General features: G+C 43.8%; 1 protein-coding gene and 2 pseudogenes across 2 annotated transcripts in view; all 3 read right to left on the bottom strand.

The window, feature by feature from the left end:
* Window positions 1–18,824, bottom strand: part of Mgat4d (MGAT4 family member D) — a 34,582-nt gene extending 15,758 nt beyond the window's left edge. Inside the window, exons 1-7 of one of the 2 annotated variants that reach the window (XM_028786299.1) lie at window positions 18,776–18,824; window positions 18,618–18,737; window positions 9,946–10,104; window positions 8,795–8,932; window positions 6,205–6,338; window positions 4,416–4,462; window positions 659–763 (exon numbers count right to left, since the gene is read on the bottom strand). In XM_028786299.1, the coding sequence (XP_028642132.1) occupies window positions 659–763; window positions 4,416–4,462; window positions 6,205–6,338; window positions 8,795–8,932; window positions 9,946–10,104; window positions 18,618–18,711 (677 nt within the window). In that variant the 5' untranslated portion in view covers window positions 18,712–18,737; window positions 18,776–18,824. Of the gene's footprint in view, window positions 1–658; window positions 764–4,415; window positions 4,463–6,204; window positions 6,339–8,794; window positions 8,933–9,945; window positions 10,105–18,617 lie in introns of both variants that reach the window. The other variant, XM_028786298.1, reaches the window with a different exon arrangement.
* LOC114637966 lies at window positions 11,273–11,683 on the bottom strand (annotated as a pseudogene).
* LOC114637965 lies at window positions 12,661–14,389 on the bottom strand (annotated as a pseudogene).
* Window positions 18,825–19,161: the final 337 nt, after the last annotated feature.

The following is a 19,161-nucleotide window of genomic DNA, read 5'->3' as shown; positions in this document are numbered from 1 at the left end:
CATCTATAGAAAACATGTGCACCTATAGTAAACATGTGCACCTATAGGAAACATACACATCTATAGTAAACATATGCATCTATAGGAAACATGTGCACCTATAGGAAACATACACATCTATAGTAAACATGTGCACCTATAGGAAACATGTGCATCTATAGGAAACATATGCATCTATAGTATTTCACAGACTGCATTGGCTAAGTTGAGGAAATTAAGGGGGAAAGGCCAATTTACTTGTCTAAAATGACTAATACATAAAAAAAGCTGAAAGTAACTTCTAGGAGCAGTGATTCCAAATCCCAGGCTTCCCCACCACCTCAACTGTGTTTCTGCTAATTGTTGTCTATAAACAGGAGCAAAACATTGTCAGAAGTGTGCTAGCAGATGTTTACTAGCTAATTCAAAATGGGGAGAGAGGATGGGGGCTCCTCATGGATCTTTTGCTAATTTTTATGTGAAGATACCATGGCTAATTTCATGCTACCAATTAAATGTCATTGAACTGGGACTTAGTTCAGGATTCACAGACAGCCCTTGGCAGCCAGTAGGATCTGTCTCCCCCAGGTCCCCAGGCTGGGGTTTGATCATCTCCCAGGTGCCTGTTCCAGGACATCCTCGGGATATTCTCTCTTTCAGATCCTATTCTTTGACCTACGTTTCTGAGTTCTTCATTGTTTTCTTGGCCAGCAATGTTTGAGGATAAAAAAGGGTGGGTATTGAAATGACCTCCAAGACTCCGGACTGCACTTGCTTTCTGAATCTGGAAATACAAGTAAAGGAAGGCTGAATACCAATAGAGTTGAATTCCTTAACTTACCAAACTAATGTCAATACTTAAAATAACTTCTTTATGCATATCATATAACATATTGATTTGGATTACCTCACAGGTTGCAGTCTGATACCAATAACATGTAAGTACTGTTTCCTAACCCAAATATTTCTAGACTAATGAAGGACATATTAGAAAATAGTCACCCGACCCTCTGGAAAGTCACAGATAGAGTTCAAATGAGTGTGATGATTTGCCCATGCTTACTAGCCAATAGATTTAAAGGTCAATATGCTTAGCCAATAACTTTGAACTGTAACCTTGCTGATGTAACCTGTGTTCCTAAAAAGTATAAAGACTGCTTGTAATAGCCATGGGGGTGGGGGGGAGAGGTCGCCTTCTAGTCACTCGCCTTGAGGGACTAATTGAAGGTTGACCCCGATGCACCAGAAAATAAACCTTTTGCTTTTGCATCAGGAAAAAAGAAAAGAAAATTATAGTATATGGTCCAGCAAGATGGCTCAGTGGGTAAAGACCCTTGTCTCACAAGCCCAGTGACCCAAGTTCCATCTCTGGAACCTACATAAAGATGGAAGAGGGAACCAGTTACCACAGAGATGTCCACTGACCTCCATGCACAAACTGTGGTATGCAAGAACACAGGAAAATAAATAAAAAATTTAAAAATCAGAATACAAAATATCAAGCAAATTTCCCACAGGATTATAGATACTATGAGTTTTCTTAAGGTCACAACCAGAGGCATCCTTTGATAGTCAGGAGGAAAGAATAGTTACAGTAAGAAAGAAGTTACAAGAAAACTATTGTATCAGATCGCTTTCAGAGTGGATACATTTCCATTAACAAAGAGATCCACTCAACAGCAGCACTGAAGGTGACTAAACGGCTAGCTAGACGTCACCTCTACAGCCCATTGGACTGTGGCTGGTCCTCCTGCCTCTGGAGTATTTAATAATGACTGTGGCTGGTCCTCCTGCCTCTGGAGTATTTAATAATGACTGTGGCTGGTCCTCCTGCCTCTGTCTCTAAAGTACTAGGATTATATAGTCTGCTGCTACACCCGTCTTCTGGTGTAAAACTTGAAAGAATTAATTCTAATATTTCCTCAGAAAGTAAGACTACTTGTATAGAAGAAAAGAATAGAGGGTTAAGCTTAGCTAGGAGTAAAAATAAGTATCAGAATATCTAATTTTAAAATGAAATTACATAACTTAAAGGCATATATAGGAATTAAGTAGAGACAAATAAAAGTCACATGGTATTTCAGTGTCCACTCTCATAGAGAAGCTTGGACTGCAGAGGCTACTATGATGCTTAAACTGCAGACAACATCACCCCAAGTCCAAAGGCACAAAAGACCAAATAACTTCCCATTTGGTGATAGAATCCCTCTTACTGATGGAGAGAGATTTAGTCTCTTGGAATCCTGGGTGATGACAGTTTTCTATGATTTTTGTTTTTGGAAACTTTTCTGATTTTTTAGTTTACATTACATCAAAAGTCCTTGAGATGATTACTCCAGAAATGACAGTCATCATTGTAAGTGGTGACTTCATAGTCATATGTATAGGGAAACCTTGCAGTAGTATGGTTTTGTATAAAATGCAGTTATATTCAATTTCAGTAAAGTATAACTTTAGAATGTAAATATATATAGTGTTGTTATATGACAATAAAATTACATAACATTGGTGCTTAAAAATTATTGGGCAGTCCCAAATTTATGGTTACTTTAAATCCAAAGCACTTTTTCATTACCCTAGGAGAAGTGAACGAAACACTTTAGCTAAACTGTATGAAACTAAACACAGACCAACAATCTACACATTTACATTAACTGACATATAATAGCTGAGAGACAATCACTTAGAAAAAATTCGGTGTTTGAGGTCAAACCCAGGACTGCCAACAAAACACACTCCAAGTCTCATCACTACATTTTTGAAATAATTTATTCGATAATGTGCTAATCTGACATGACTGATTTGAGCTGAGGTGAAACTGCCTGCCGTGCATGCGTGAGGACCCAAACTTGGATTCCAGAACATGCTCTAAAAGCCAGGCATGGCTGTGAGCGTCCTTGTAACCCTGGCTCCCTTGGAGGGAGGGCGGAGCATTCCTGGGGCTTGCTTGATGCTCCAGGTTCAGTTAGACACCCAGTCTGAATGTGAAAGTGGGGAAAAAAACCCCACATCCAACCCAACCCAAGTGTATGAAAACACTTGGGATTCTCTATATAGTTTCAGAGATAGCAGAGATGGCTCAGCTGGGAAAACGAACGAGGCAGAGAGTGATAAGGGAGGACGCTTGAAACCCTCCCCTGGCCTCCACGTTCCAGGTGGTACGCCCCTACACACATGTATACACCGAGTACAAATACATCACACTTATACAGGTACACATTCATCCCACAATCAAGTAACTGAGCTGTCGCATTGTCCCAATTTAAAGTGATTATTCAGAGTGCCCTGCATTAACATCGGCACTATCTGCGTCATCAGTCACCCCTCACACCGCCCCACACACTTTTCTTACGGCTTTGCTTATGAGTCTTGGCTTAACAGCTAAGTCATCTCTCTAGCTCTCATATACTGTCCTTAGTCTTCATTTTCATCCCTAAAATATACCAATTTCTGAAGCCACTGGTCTTTATATGTGTATATATTCCTGTTCCTATGTTGTGTGTAGAGGCCTGGGGTTGAGTTTAGGTGTCGTTTTGGTATCTCTCTACCGTATTACTGAGGTGGAGATCTCCCACCTAATCTTAGAGAGCTCACCAACTCAGCCAGCTTGCTCAGGGATTCCATGCACTGGATTACAGACAGGCTGCCAGGCCACTTGGCTTTGTTTTTTTGATGTGGGATTCGAACTCTTGTCTTCAGGCTTGCAAGACACTTAAGTGATTTGTTTTGTTTTGTTTTACCAGCTGATCCATCTTTGTAGCTCCCAGTTCCTTTATCTCTGCAACTGTGTAGCAAATCTCAAGTGGTCTTATACATTGGATACTTTTTCTCACTTGTGAAGTCTCCTTCACATGCTTTTTTTTTTCTTATCCATTTCAGCTACTAAGTAGGTAAATCAAAACATAATACATTGTTGCTGGATACATTCCTGTTAGCTAGACTCAGCTCAGTGCTGAAGCTTCTAGCCCTGGTCAATAGGAAGTTGCAAATTCTCTAGCGTGGTTTAGAATCTTGCCATGGCCTACCATATCTCCTCACTTAAGTCCAGATAGCTCCAAAATACACTCAAAGCTCCAAAAGTTTTACACATTGCCCTTTGACCTCTGTGCCCTCCCAGTGGACTCTATGCCAGGCATGAGCTCTCTGACCTTTCCTGCCTCAGGAGGTCTCCTTTTACCTTTAGATGAGCTCATCTCTGCTGTCTCCCTATCTGCAGATAGAGTTAGATACAGCAAGAAAATATGAATTCTGATAAGCAGTCTGCAAGCTTTCTGTGCTATACTTTATCACAGATTAGAAAGGGCCCCAGGCTCATCTCCACACCTGAGATTCACTAAAAAGAATACGATAAGTAAATAATAATACAATTGGACAGGAAAAATCAGAATATAAAAATCAAGAGTGGCCAATGTTGAAATTTAACGGATAGTACTTACTTGGTTTTAACCATGTGAACAACAGATCTTAAATAACTTCCATCAGTCTACAAAGAAGAAGAGAAATTACTGAAACTCGGGGTGCCTTATGCTTTTATTAATGTAACACATTTGCCCCATGGAATTTATGTGTGAAATGTCATCTTGGCTTAATACACATTTATTTTGAAAAGTTACTTGTGTACGGAGAATACTGCAGTTTCCATGTGTCCGAGAAAGAACGTTACTACATTAATCCCACTTAAATTATACCGCCAACCATACACATCTAAAATGAAACCCCTCAGAGTGATTGTGTGCCTGGCACTTGTTCTGAGCCAAGCAACACTCTGAGCACAGACATGGGAAGCACATTAGTTACTCTCAGCTTCAAAAGTCCTGCGGTGTAAAGAACATGGTCACCCCAGTTTTATAGATGGAGTGGGGCACAGAAAAGCTCCTGTGGCAGGAAGCAGAAGCACAGCTCTTTGGAGGATGGCCACATCCACACTCACAGCTACGGTCTGTGTTCTTGACCAGCTCTGTGTGTTCCCACACTGCCACTGTGTTCAGACTTAAGAGATGCTAAGGACACGTTCCCAGAAATTGAATTTTGAAAGGTGATACATATTGTCAACTCTTATCCCCAAAAGTCTATGGCACTAAGACACAATTCTTCATAGTTTTACTCAAATTTTCAAAAGGGGAGAGTGGTTAGCATTATGGGTTGGGGATAAGGCTGACCCAGGTCTATACCAGGTTCTCTGTGTATGTATTTAGTGTTTCTATGGGATCCTGAGTATGTGAAACGTGGGTCTGTGATTCGTGTGCCTTCTAGTTGGGCTTTTTTCTTTCTCTTGGTTTGTCTTGCCCATCTTTGATGTGATACATTTTGCTTTATCCAATCATGTTTTATTTTTATTAATGTATATATGAATGGATGGAAACCTAACCACCAGGGCAAAGGTTAACAACTGAACTTTCATTTATACCTGCTGGCAGAGGGAAATGTTCTCCAATTGAGTGACACTGGGTACATCACCCACTCCAGGACAGTCTACATATTCAGGAGGGGTAGTTGACAATGTATAATGGATTACATAGGCTTTGTGTGTGTGTGAGAGAGTGTGTATGCACATATGTGTGTATGTGTGTGTGTGTATGCACATGTGTGCATGTATGTGTATATGTGTGTGTGTGTTTAATTTTTTCAAGGGGGTGTGTTGTATTGAGTTTTTGTTTTCTTTAAGGGGAGAGGATCTGGAAGGACTTGGTGGAGGGGAAGAATTTGATCAAAATATATTTAAGTTTAAAAATTGTTTTAAATGACGAAAGGAGGCAGGTGCTTTAAAAATACATAAAATCAAGATAGTGAGGCATGCTTCACAGAGATATTGTGCAGGTTATACATAGTGCCTAGAAGAATCTCTGCACCCCTCAGGCCTAGAAGCCTTCAGTTAGTAGTATTTACTGGTACTTAAAGATTCGCATAGCAACCTTTTATTGAGTTTGGCAGATTTTATCAGTGATGGTTTTAATAGTCTATTTGAAATGTATTGCTACAATTAAAGTAATTGATTTTATAACTAATAATTTTTTATCTTATCAAACACAAGCATCCAATGTTGAATGCAATTCAGTTTTAACAATCTTATGGCTCTCTCCTAAGATTCATTCATGTATACATATATGGTTCTCAGAACCAACCGAGTACCAAATATTTTAAACCAGACTCTCTTAAAGGTGTATGTGGATTGTTTCTTTTAAGTCAAGAGACAATAGGGATGAAGGAGCAGTTTCCCATACATACATCGGCGACAGAGACAATCACCACGGAGTCCTCCTCTTCTTCGGGAGTCATTCTGGAGAGAATGGAGGTCAGCGTTTGCTTCAGGTAGGTGTGGTTCCCTCTGTTAATGGTGGCGATTCCCAGTGCAAAAGAAACTGCAAACAGGGGCACAGATGTGAAACAAGCCGTGGTTTACCATTGGCTCACACCTACCCCTGTGAGTGAGTTGGCTTTATCCTTGCCAAGAAGAGCGTTTTGAGCCATACTACAAAAACACTGCACAGTGTTACAATGTCTGGTTTTCATTTCCTGTCATTGGCAGTGGATCCTGACTCACTTAGACTCCAAAGCGTTCTTACATTTTGTTGTAGAGAAAATCAAATGAGACACTTTCCATGTGCTAATACAGCTTTTACCTTGCTAACTCAGAATCCATTGCCCCACACAGGCTGACTCTCTCTCTCCTGTCTTTTTTTTTTTTTTTTTTTTTCTGAAGAGGCACCAGGGCCCCAAGCAGAAAAGATACTGTGAAATATTGTCTGTGGAAAACATGAATGAAGTCACTTCAGGTTCCACGTGATCTAGACAGGAACTAAGCCTCTGTGGGCGGTCTCGGTCACTGATGTCTGGCTGTCTAAATGCCACACTAGCCTTCTCAGCTCTGGTTTCTCCACTGTTTATATTAGTTTATACTTAGTTTACGCTATCTTTATTCTTCAGCCTATATCTTATAGTTTCTATGTATTTTTCCTGTTGCACTTCAACTTCTCCTGTAAACTATTATTTACACACACACACACACACACACACACACACACACATCATTCAAGATGTTCTGACAGAGATATTTACAATCTGAGCTCAAAGGATTCCTTTGTTCTCTCAGCCTCGGTTTCGTAAGGTAAGTCAGGGTAGATAGTAATTAGCCTCACTGCTCTGGACTCTGGGGACTTAGCAGAACAATGAAAAAACCAAGAGTTTAGGTTGGGGAACACAGTAGGAATTTAGTAGATGTCAAACAGAGTCCTGTGGCACCACCATCTCATACTGCGGGCTTGGACTATGTGTCAGAGGCATGTGATACCTGCTTACTTCCAAGGACATGTCTCATCCAGGGACTGGCAAACAACTTCTGTCAGACAGTCTAGACTTTTGCCTGTTGAGCCATGCTGTTTCTGTCACAGTTACCTGACTCTGCCACTGTAGTGCAAGGGCAGGTATACATGAAGATGGATCTGTTCCAGCAAAGCCCTATGTAGAATCAGGCAGCCCAGGGGTCTGACCCTGGGCCACCTACTCACTAGACAAACAAGATTTGGGGAAGGTCAGACATTCAGAGATCTGACCCAATGCCTCTGCTTCTAGTTGCAGTGCTGTGTTTTGGACTATTATGAGAAGCCTGAACTCACACTTGACGGCTTAGCTCAAATGCCTCCCTCCTCTTCTACATGGAGTAGTGATGCGTGGTTATAACCCCAGGGCTCAGGGGCAGAAGTAAAAACATTTTGAGTTCAAGGTCAGCCTGGGTTACATAGTGAGACTCTATTTAAAAAAGAAAAGACCAAAATTATAAATAAATAGGTAAGTAATAACCCTATCCCTCCTCTCAAAAAACTTGCTGATATCAGTCATGAGAATGTGAGAAAAACCAGAAAGATCCCCAGGTAACATCAGGTTTATCCAAGCAATGGAAAACTATTTGCCACACACTTAGAGATGCTCCACGAGTACTGGACAAATGTCAATTAATTTTCCACGAATCTGTAATAAAATTGAGCCTTAATTCAAGTCACTAAATGGATTATTTTCTTCAAAATTTATACCTGATGCCTGGAAGTCTGCATAGCAGCATCTTACAACTTCAAACTTGAAAACTAGATTGTGAAATATACAGGGATTTCTTGGAGGACGTGAAAGGTGGAAGCCAGTGAGAAGTGGGGTTGGGTAGGGATGAACAGGGGAAGGTAGTGAGAGGACATATAAGACCAGAGAGAGATGATAAACCCGTGCATGCATGCATACAGTGACACACACACACAGTGACGCATACACATGGTGACACACATACATATACATGCACACATGCATACACATACACAGGCACACACAATGACACATACACATGACACACACATACACACACAATGACACATACACATGATGACACATGATGACACACACATACACATACACAGCACACACAATCACCCACATACATGATGACACACATACATATACATGCACACATGCATACACATACACAGGCACACACAATGACACATACACATGATACACACACATACACACACAATGACACATACACATGATGACACATGATGACACACACATACACAGGCACACACAATCACACACATACATGATGACACACATATACACACGACATACACATGATGACATACATATAATGACACACACACAATGATACACACATAAAATGACACATACAATGACACATATGCACACAATGACAAACACACACACATCTTACAATGAAACCCATCATTAGGTATGCTAACTGAAAATTTAAGATATAGATTCCCTCAAAGGTCAAAATACTTGAATTCAGTTTTCTGGTTCTAACTGTGCTTACCGCCTGTTCTCCCTTTGCTGGTGGCTATATCTGGGTAAATTTTGCCTGCTGTCCTTAGATGAGGAAGGAAGAACTTTAAGACTTCAAATTGATTAGGAAGTGTTTCATCCTGACCCAATATGTTTACCTTCTTCTCAACTGGAAGAGACAAGAGGAGATCCCTGAGTTCACAGCAATGCCATTTCTCTGGCAGAGACGCAATCTTTAATTTTAAAGATGTTAAAATGTTAAATGTTATTTGTAAGGTGGCAGTGGGGGTGCTCGCCCTAGCATGCACACATGTGCGAGGACATGCTAAGGCCTTAAGAGGGCACATGATCCCCTTCTGGAGTTACAGCTCCTGAGGTGGGTGTTGGGAACAGAACTCTGGCTCTCTGGGAGGATAACAGGCACTCTGAACTACTGAGCCATCTCTTCAGCCCCTGATACAACTTTTTAAAAAAGTATGGGATAGTAAATCCATCCACAGACCTAGTGTTCAAGGAAATATATGCAAATTGTCGTTATAATTCTTTATGGTATAACTCAATGGTTGTTGATGAGCCTTACTTTTAAAGTCCGGCACTGTGAGTTATACCAGAAGCCAGCAGAGCTGCCAGTCCCAGATGGAGGGGCATGGACAAAAAGTGCCGTGGTTGGCACCCGTTACGTTAATTGGCACTCCCTTAATTAAAATATGTAAATTTTTAAAATTCCAGCATTCATCAACTCTATTCACACCACCCCTAAGTAATCCCTTCTACAGTTTTACAAAAGGTAAGCAAACTGGAGACCCATTCTAAAGGTACCAGTGCAGAGGAGACGGTGATGGAGAAGATGGATGGCCTTCAGACGCATGGGGCGTGGCACAGAAGGACTGAGTGTTGATTGACAGGAGGCATGCAAGGGGAGGGGTGAGAGATGATGCCAGGGCTTCTGTTGAATTGATCATGCATGGGGGTAGAATTAGAGAAAGGATGAGGAAATCAGTATCACGGTAGCGATGGGGAAAGTGTGTATCATCTGTGTGTCTTGCCTGAGTTCTGCATGTCTCAAAGTGTTACTTGGGTTGTTTACTGGGGGAAAGTGACCTAGAGTCAGATGCACTAAGTCTAAACCTCCAAGTTTATATAAAATGAATGACCATTCACAAAGACAAAAGCAGCACGCACGGATGTGTCCCGACGACTTCGTTGTTTTGGTAATTTTTTGCTTCATTTGATGCAAGAATTGCGCTAGATTTTGGCGATTATTTTCACTTTTGTTTTTTAAACGTAACACAGTTTCCTTAAACTCCAAAACATGGTTTCTACAGTTAATTAGTTGATTATCTGCAAAGGAAACAGAAATATATAGTTTACGCATGTAGCAGGTCAAATGAAGTTTTTGGACAACAAAGGTGCTATATATAACATTACATGTGGGGTTTACATATATGGCACCGTGCATGACATTGTATATATTCACTATTACATATGGGGTTATACATATATGGCACTTTCTTCAGTAATAGACTATAACCCAAACCTGAAGTAGAGCCCGTCCTCCTCTAAGTTGCTTTTGGCTGGAGTGCCTTATCACAGCAACAGGAATCAAACTAGGTCAGAACCGTGAAGCTGAGGTATCTGTATAACGGTTTCTTTTCCTCCCACCATTTCTAATCATCTGGTACAGATTCAGGAAAAGGAACAGATGGGTGTCTCAGGGTGGAGAGTCAACATGAAAGGCGTGTTCTTTCTAGACCCTGCTCTTAAAGACAGGGTTCAGATCAAGAAGTTCCCTTCATCTTTGTATCTGTCCCTCTGGGCTATTGTGAATCTGGGAGACACACACTGGGTCATAAGCTTAGGACAGTGCCCGAGAGTAAGAGAGATCAGTCTGAAAGGCACTCAGAGCCCCAGTAAAGCTAGAGAAGAGGTTCTCATGGAAATCCATTTTCTCTTTTTCCCAGTTAATTAGCCTTTTCATCGGCTTGTTTGTTTGTTTGCTTAATTGAAGGTCCCTTACTGGTCCTGCTTCCATGAGTGGCCAAGATCAAGGGAAAGGGGATCAACTAGCTGGTGCAGGGACAGGCATTTCCACATTTCATTTACACACAGAACTAAACAGACAAGCACAGAGTCACTACTGTGGTTAGAAGTTGGCAGCACGGATGGGGAGGAGTGAGGCATAGGGAGGAGTGAGGCGTAGGGTGTAGCTAAAAAGGCACAGGCTCCCTACACTGAGTGCCTGGAATGGGACTTTCAGAAGGTCAGGACTGTCAGGGATGGAGGGAGACTGTCCAGGGGGTGAAGGGATTGTCCTCCCCATGCTGGGATCCCCCAGCCCCACCAGTCTGACTGAAAAGGGGTAGCTTGCACTACCCAAGAGCAGGTCTGGAGCTGCTAGATGCTCCAGGCAGGGGGCTGAAGGTGGCTCACACAGGCTTGCCCTCCAGGGAAATGATGGCTGGCTGTTACCATCTAGTTTCTCTGCCAGGGTGCAGGGGTCCTAGACCTTCTAGTAGCAGTTAGCTTGTAATTCATGCTTGATTCCTGTCGGCTTCTTCTTGATGGCATCAGTGGAACTGGCATAGATCATTTTGCTTATAAGGGGTGCACTCTCGGGGGCCCAGACAATGAACAGCAGGTCTCCCTTCTGGCTCTCCGTGGTCTCGTGGGTTGCATCATGAAGAGCACAGTGGCAGTCCTTGTCCGGCAGTATCTTGACAACAGTGGTGTTGGGGTCGTCCTCAGTCTGCCCCACATTTCCTTTCAGGATCTCCTTGCCCTCTTCCAGGGTGATGGTCTTGTTCTCATTCAGGCAAAGGAGCACTGCCTTCTTGCGTTTCTTCACTTCTTCTGGTGTTGAAGACTTGTGAACTTTCATGTCACTGAACACCTTGATGACATCATCAGAGACCACCACACCAGAGGCCGGGTTTCCGGAAGTGACTGAGAGACAGAGAGTTGCAGAAGAACTGAGCTGCCTGGATCGACTCGGGAACCCGTTATCACATGTAAGCTATCATTCTCCACTCTTCTCCACACTCACACACCCATATTTGAATTCTAAGTAGTTAAAGGATCCAGGATACGTCCGGGGAATGAGGGACCAGGCAGCTTCTAACCGTCGCCTCCTTTCAACATCTTTAGTTGTCCTACTAGCGAGCGATACACAGATGAAAAAACCTTACAGGCACACGAAAGGGCAGATATTAACTGTAATTCTACTTATAAAAAACTATTCATTTATACTGGGAAAGGCATGGTGTGCACCCCTTTGAGCCCAGCACTCAGGAGGTAGAGGCAGAGGGATTTTTGTGAGGTGAATCCAAGCCAGCTTGGTCCTCATGATGAGGTCTGGGTCAGTCAGGGCTACTTGCTGAGGCCCTGTCTTCCATACCATCACTGAGTGCTTTATGTTTTCCAGTATATGATATATATCAGTATATGGTCCAGTTGTATGATTACAGTGTGTGACTGTCTACTTCTGCTCCTCATTTTAGCACTAAACACCAGGGAGATAATCCAGTGAGTCGCTTGTTACATGTATTTCAGTGATAAAGAAAACAATCCTCCTTTCTTCCTTCCTTCCTTCCTTCCTTCCTTCCTTCCTTCCTTCCTCTTTCTTTCTTTCTTTCTTTCTTTCTTTCTTTCTTTTTCTTTTCTTTCTTTTTTTCTTTTTTTTTACAAGCTCGCATTTAATAAGTCTGAAATCATTCTCAGCACATGGCATTGTACACGGGCATCTGTGGAAACAGATTCATTTTAACAGGTGGTAGTTTAAAAAAGTCATAGATACTGTGAGTTCTGTATAAACCGGTGGATGGCAAGTTAGTTCCTTTTGATTTATAAGCCTCAATGTCACCGCAGAAAAAAGAATGTAGCTAAAGAAAGCATTATCGGTCACTCATATAGGACAGTGTTGTTTCTATAATTTGAAGCCTTCTGAATGGACGGGTTCAGGCCTGATCCAACTGTTAAAAGGTTACTCAGTAAATAGACTGTATGGGACTGTGCACAGTGTCATTAACTTCCATCATTAACAGCTTACCCAGCACTACATCACTACTGCTAGTTAACATAACCTGCTTCTGAGTCCCCACAGAGGCGGCCTGTGCACGCAGCCTCGATGCCCAGGTCACCCCTGCTGCCACAGCCACAGACACTAGTGTGTACATGACAAGACAAGGAGGGAAAGCAGTCCCTTTCAAACAAACTTGAAAAAAAATTGTTCACAGTGGTTTGTATCAACAGAATGCATTTATGACAGTTACATGTACAGACTCACGCACCCTAGGGCTCTCTTGATATCCTAAAGAAAACAAGCATTTACATTATTCATGATTCATACTAAATTAAAAAAAAAAGATCAATTGTACACTTTCCCCTCGGACAGGATGAACTGCCAGGGGGTACAGCTTAACACCATCATCAGAGTGGACCACAAAGGGAACAGAGGTTAAAAACAAAACAAAACAAAACAAAACGCTTTCTTGAGAATGAAGTGCTTCACTTGCTGCTATAACCAGCAAGTACCAGCAGTAATCAAAATGGAGGAGGGCCCGACAGGTCTACCTGGGCAAGCTGACCAGCACATCACAGTTTAAAAAGGAAGGTTATGTCCGCTATGTTACAAGTCCCAACTAGGCAGTGTCAAGTGACATCTATTTCTTTGCTTGCTTTGTGATCATACCCCGTGGCGGTGTGACGGGTTTCGTGGCATTGGGCTTCTTTTTCTCTGAAGGCTTTAAAATCTGGAAGGAGCACATGAGGGTTTCACCCACACTCATCACGGCACCTGCACTGTCAAACTCGCCACAGTAGTTGGGTGCAGAAAACAGTGACTAACTGCCTCTTTGCAAAAAACTCATACCCATCCTCAACCACCTGATGACCCTACATATAAGATCCAAATCATGCTTATGGAGAAATTTTGCAACCACTTCTGCACCAAATGTGAAGGACACTCCTCTGTCATTTTCACCCCAGCCTAAGACATCTTTATCGGAGTCAGACCACAAAAGATCACAAAGAAGACCTTGATCTGGCACATCAGTTGGTCTCATAATTTGCTGAATCTGCTCCATAGATTGAAGATCTGGTGATAAACCTCCATGACAGCAGAATATCTTCTCATCCACGATGGCTGCTATCGGTAAGCAGTTAAAACAGTCTGTGAACGTTTTCCACAGCTTAATGCTGTATCTTCTTTTACATTCATCATAAAATCCGTAGATTCTGTTGATGCTGGCACACTCATGGTTCCCTCTGAGAAGAAAAAATTCTCCAGATACTTGATTTTGTAGGCCAGCAAGAGGCAGATCGTCTCTAGTGACTGTTTGCCCCTGTCCACATAGTCCTCGAGAAACAAATAGTTGCTCTCTGGAGGGAAGCCACCGTACTCAAATAGACGGAGCAAATCATAGTACTGCCCGTGGATGTCACCACATATCTTGAGTGGTGCTTCAAGTTCTAAAAGGATAGGTTGACTGAGGAAGATCTCCCGAGACTTCAAGCAGAGTCCTCGGATTTCGTTCTCCTGGAGCTGGACATTGTTGCCTGGCTTGGACCCTCTCACTTCCAGCAGCCGTTGGATGACACTGTCGATGTTGAGTTTATCGATATCCGCCATGCTTCCTCCTCCTCTCGCCACTGGAACCACAAGAAGAACAAAATGGCCGCCGACTCCTCTCTCTCTCTCTCTCTCCCTCTCCCTCCCTCTCTCTCTCTCTCTCTCTCTCTCTCTCTCTCTCTCTCTCTCTCTCTCTCTCTCTCTCTCTCTCTCTCTCTCTCTCTCTCTCTCTCTCTTCTTAAGATCAGCATGACAGCTCAGCAAGTAGGGAGAGTTCTTTAGACTGTAAGTGTAAGACCAAGACATTTGCGGTTCAAGTTTACTGAATTCCTTGTTTGAAACAGTGACTTCCTTCAGCTCTTACACAGATGGATGAACGAACCAAATGGGTTAATCAGTGTTAAAAACGGATCTAAGCAGTGTTTTTTGTTTTTGTTTTTGTTTTGAAATTTGACAGATTTTTTGTTTTTTATTTTTTTCCATTTATTTATTTAGTCATTCATTCACCCATTCATTCATTTTACATTTTGATCACAGCGTCCCTCCCCTTCACAGAGTCCCTCCCCTTCACAGAGTCCCTCCCCTTCACAGAGTCCCTCCCCTTCACAGAGTCCCTCCTCCTTCCGTTAGGGTCAACTGTGATTTATTTAAAAGAACTAGACAGCCCAGATACATCCCCAGTGTTCATTTGATGGCTATGGTCTGAGGTATGGCACTGTGTACACTGTGTGTCATCAAGGTTTCCAGATAACTGTCTGTACAAAAATGAATCTTGTGTTTGGAGTTGCTACATCTCTGGTGACACAACCCACCCAGTACAGTCCCCATGGACCAATCTGGCAGACATGAAAGGAGAGTTTTCTCATGAGAGAGCTCTATTTACAGACGGGCACACAGAAGTATCCACAGATGTAACTGAGACTCAGCTCTTCCTCTTGCATGGCCTTTGTGATGTGTCAAGGTATCCCTGCCGTATTTAACAGCTCCTTGTTGCTTGTACATTCCCTCAGGCAGTGAGTATGGACAATGTGATTAAAATCAGTGTGATTAGACGTGTTGGCCTGCTGAGTATCTCTGTGCCTCTGTGAAAACAAACCCCAGTCTATGCAGAGAACGGACCAAAGTGCCTTTTGTTTGGTTTCGGTTTGGGAGGGGGTTGGGGGTGGGGGTTTTGACACAGACTCTGCCTATGTAGTCCTGGTTGTCCCAGAACTCTGTAGACCAGGCTAGCCTTGAACCTCTAACTCACAGAGATCTGCCTGCCTTTTCCTTCTGAGTACTCCAACTAAAGGCAACCACCACTATGCCTGGCTAGTGACTTCTATCTATTAAAAACAAACAAAAAACATAAAAAAAAAAGAAAAACCTCCAAGGGCTGGCAGAATGGCAGGAAGGGCCCTTGCCACCAAGTCTGATGACCTGAGTTTGATCCCTGGAACCGACAAGGCATAAGAAGAGAACGAAAGTTCTCTGACCTCCATACCTGCACTGTGCCTCCCCAGTAAATAGATAAATACAAAAGATTAAATAAATGGCCCCAGGGCTGGGACTATAGCTCAATGGTAGGTTCCTTGCCTAGAACAATAAACTTAAAAATGTGAAAGGCTCCTGATAAGGTCCTAGGTATCAGTGATTCTCCCTTTTGTAACAGAGGGGTACAAATTGCTCTCAGATTAAAAGACAAAAATAGGATAAAGCTAAGTGTGGGCACATACTGTCAGCGCCCTGGAGGCAGAGACAGGAGAACTGTGAGGTTCAGGCCAGGCGAGGTTGTCCAGCAAGACTGTCTCAAGCAGGAAAAGGAGAGCGAGCCACTTCTGTTTGTTCACAGTTTCTCATAGCCACATTTGACAGGAGGAAACGAATGAGAGTTTACATTTCAACGGATCCACTATATCCAGACGACATCTCAATTTTGGGGATAATTGGTGGGATATCTATTCTTTTTCAGGCAGCTCTCTCTCTCTCTTTCCCTCCCTCCTTCCCCCCCCCCCCCCGTGTGTGTGTGTGTGTGTGTGAGTGTCTGTGTGTGTGTCTGTGTGTGTGTGTCTGTGTGTGTCTGTGTCTGTGTGTGTCTGTGTCTGTGTGTGTATGTGTGTCTGTCTGTGTGTCTGTCTGTGTGTGTCTGTGTGTGTGTGTGTGTGTGTATGCGTGTGTGTGACTATTCAGATGCTGAAGATGACTGGAGGCACTTCCACACCCCACAGGAAGGTTTGCTTGGCAGAGAGAGAGTCTACAGGGCTTCAGACGTTAGGTGTAAACGGGAGCTATTTAAGGTTAAAGGACAAGTCGAGTCTCAGTCTCACTGGCTGCGGGTCACACTTCAGGGCCATGGTGCTACAGTGTCAGACAGAATGAGCCTCCGCCATCAGTTGTGAGCTTGTTGTGAGTCAGAAGTCACAAGCGCCTGCCATAATTTTCTCTTTGTCACTGAGGCTTTAGTGCCTTGGGTTGTACTATTTGCCTCTTGGTCTCTCCTCTCCAATTCACCGTCAGTCTTTCAGAAACACTGCTCGGACTAGAAGAGGCTCCCAGAGGCTCGCTGAGTAAGTCTAAACTGTCTCTTTGGTTTACAAGGTCCAACTCAGCATAGCCACAGCCTCATTCAGGCTGAGGCATGTCCCCCTGAAAATCCCTACAAGACATCCTGTTGCAGTTGAAGAGGATCAGTGGTGGGGAGAACCAGCTAAATCAAGATGAGACATCTGCGAGGCTGCTTGCCAGGCAGGCAGCTTAGTGGTGTAGATCTCCAGTTAGCTGTGGCTCAAGTCAGTATTAAAGAGTCACCGAAAGCTTGTCCTAGTCACCAGGGCTGTGACAGAGCAGCTCTAATAGGAGACTGATAGGCCACATCAAGGAAAGAATGACCAGCTGGGAGGCCCCAGCAAGACCCTAAAGTAGCCACAAGCAGCCCCACCAAAAAGCCAACATTGGATGTCTGCCGCAGAAGCATCACTCAGAGAAACCCAAGCCACCAGGAGACCCCACCCCAAGCTCTCCACATACTTATCGACAGGAAAGCACCTCAAAGGTGCAGACGGTGTTTGTCAAAGATGACATAGTGGTGCCTTTCCATTGTAGGTCGCCTGTCATGTGATCCCATCCTCCATATAACACCGAGTGGCTTCAGCGTCTCCCCTGGAACTCCTGGGCATTATACCCTGTGCCACCTCCACAAGTTCCATGCAGCTGGAGCCTGCAGTACTGTCCCTTTCTGTTGCCACCAACATGAGTTCATGCTGGCGCCCTAAGCTTTAGCTATATTTGTTTTTTCCCCACAAGCATTGTGGAAACTTCATGGAAGGGGGATTGTCTGTCACTGTCCCCGATCTGTTACTTACAACAGGACAGCTACTGATTCATTCACTCATTTACTCAGTTATTTAAAAAACAAAATTGTTTGCCTGTTTATTCTATGCCATACAATTTTTTTTTTGACACCAGGTTCACATCAGGGAACAAAACAGGCAAGAACAGAGACCCCCCCTCCTCTTCCTCCTCTTCCTCCTCTTCCTCTTCCTCCTCTTCCTCCTCCTTCCCTTCCTCCTCTCCCTCCTCCTCCTCCTCCTCCTCCTCCCCTTCCTCCTCCCCCTCTCCGAGTTTAAATATTATCATACAAATCAATTATTAATCACACAAACTTACAAAAAACCCAAAAAGGCTATCTGCCCATAAAATTCGTCCATTTTGTTTGTTTGTTTGTTTGTTTGTTTGTTTTGGCAGCGTCTTACTATGTAGCTCTTTGGCTGGCCCGGAACTCATAAAGATCTGCCTGCTTTTGCCTCCTGAGCATACAAATTAAACATAAGTTAATTTGTAAAGGGAGGGCAGACTGGATACTAGATCTGGCTGTCTTTCTGCAAATTGTCCTAAATTCTCTGAAAACATTTAAAACTATTGAGAAAGGAGGAAGAAAGTCCTGGAACTTTTGCGATGTATAGAAGAGATCTGGAGGAAGGATGAACAGGAGAGGAGAGGGGCAGTTTTGGAGGGACCCGCTAGCGCGAGGCCAGCAGGCCGATCTATCAGCGTGCGTCCCGCGTCTCACGGTGTCTACGAGGGCCGGTTACAGCCCAACCGCCACACGTCCTGGGTGTGTGCGCAGCCGAGGGCAGGCCAGAGTCTCCCTTGTCTCCCCTCCTTCGGTCTTACAGCCACAACGCCGCCCGCTGGTGACGGGGCTCCGGAGAGGCAGGATGGTGAGCGCCCCATCTCCCTCATCCCCCACTGTCACCCCCACTCCACCCCACCATACCCTACCCTACCACCCCACCCCACCCCCGCTTACTGGTTTGGTTCATCCTGGAGATGCAGAAACACGAGAAGCCAAAGAGCAGGATGGCAACGAAGGCAAAGAGCAAGTTAACGTTCTTGGTCTTCATTGCGCTGGCGTCAGAGCCAGTGGAGGCGACAGGCGTCACCGTCAACACCAGGCTGCACACCGAGGCCGACCAGGCACGGCGCCTGCGTCCTGGACCCCGCGTGCCTGCTCCCCCTCCCACAGGGTCGTTGCTAGGTCCCAGGACTTTCGCCCAGTCACATCGAAGTCCCCTCTTCAGCATACTTTACAATCCTCTGGTAAGGATGTGAAAAATTGTGGGTAAGCCCTGGGCTGCCTGGCCCTGACCAGACACTATCGTCTTAGCTTATTTTCCTGCGAGGATTCATCAGATTTCAATTCAAAGGTGTGAAACACATGACACAGTCCCTTCATCCGTGTTTCCCATTTGGCCTTTACACTCTGGTCTCTCTTGGAGACTCGCCGGCAGTGTTTGGGTAATGCGCAATCTCTTCTTTTCTGCAAGGGCACCCAGTTTCTGGCCCTTTAAGTT

The sequence above is a fragment of the Grammomys surdaster genome, unplaced genomic scaffold (assembly GCF_004785775.1).
Source record: "Grammomys surdaster isolate TR1022 unplaced genomic scaffold, NIH_TR_1.0 125463, whole genome shotgun sequence".
In the NCBI taxonomy this organism is placed as follows: domain Eukaryota; kingdom Metazoa; phylum Chordata; class Mammalia; order Rodentia; family Muridae; genus Grammomys; species Grammomys surdaster.
This window is presented reverse-complemented; position numbering and strand designations above follow the sequence as displayed.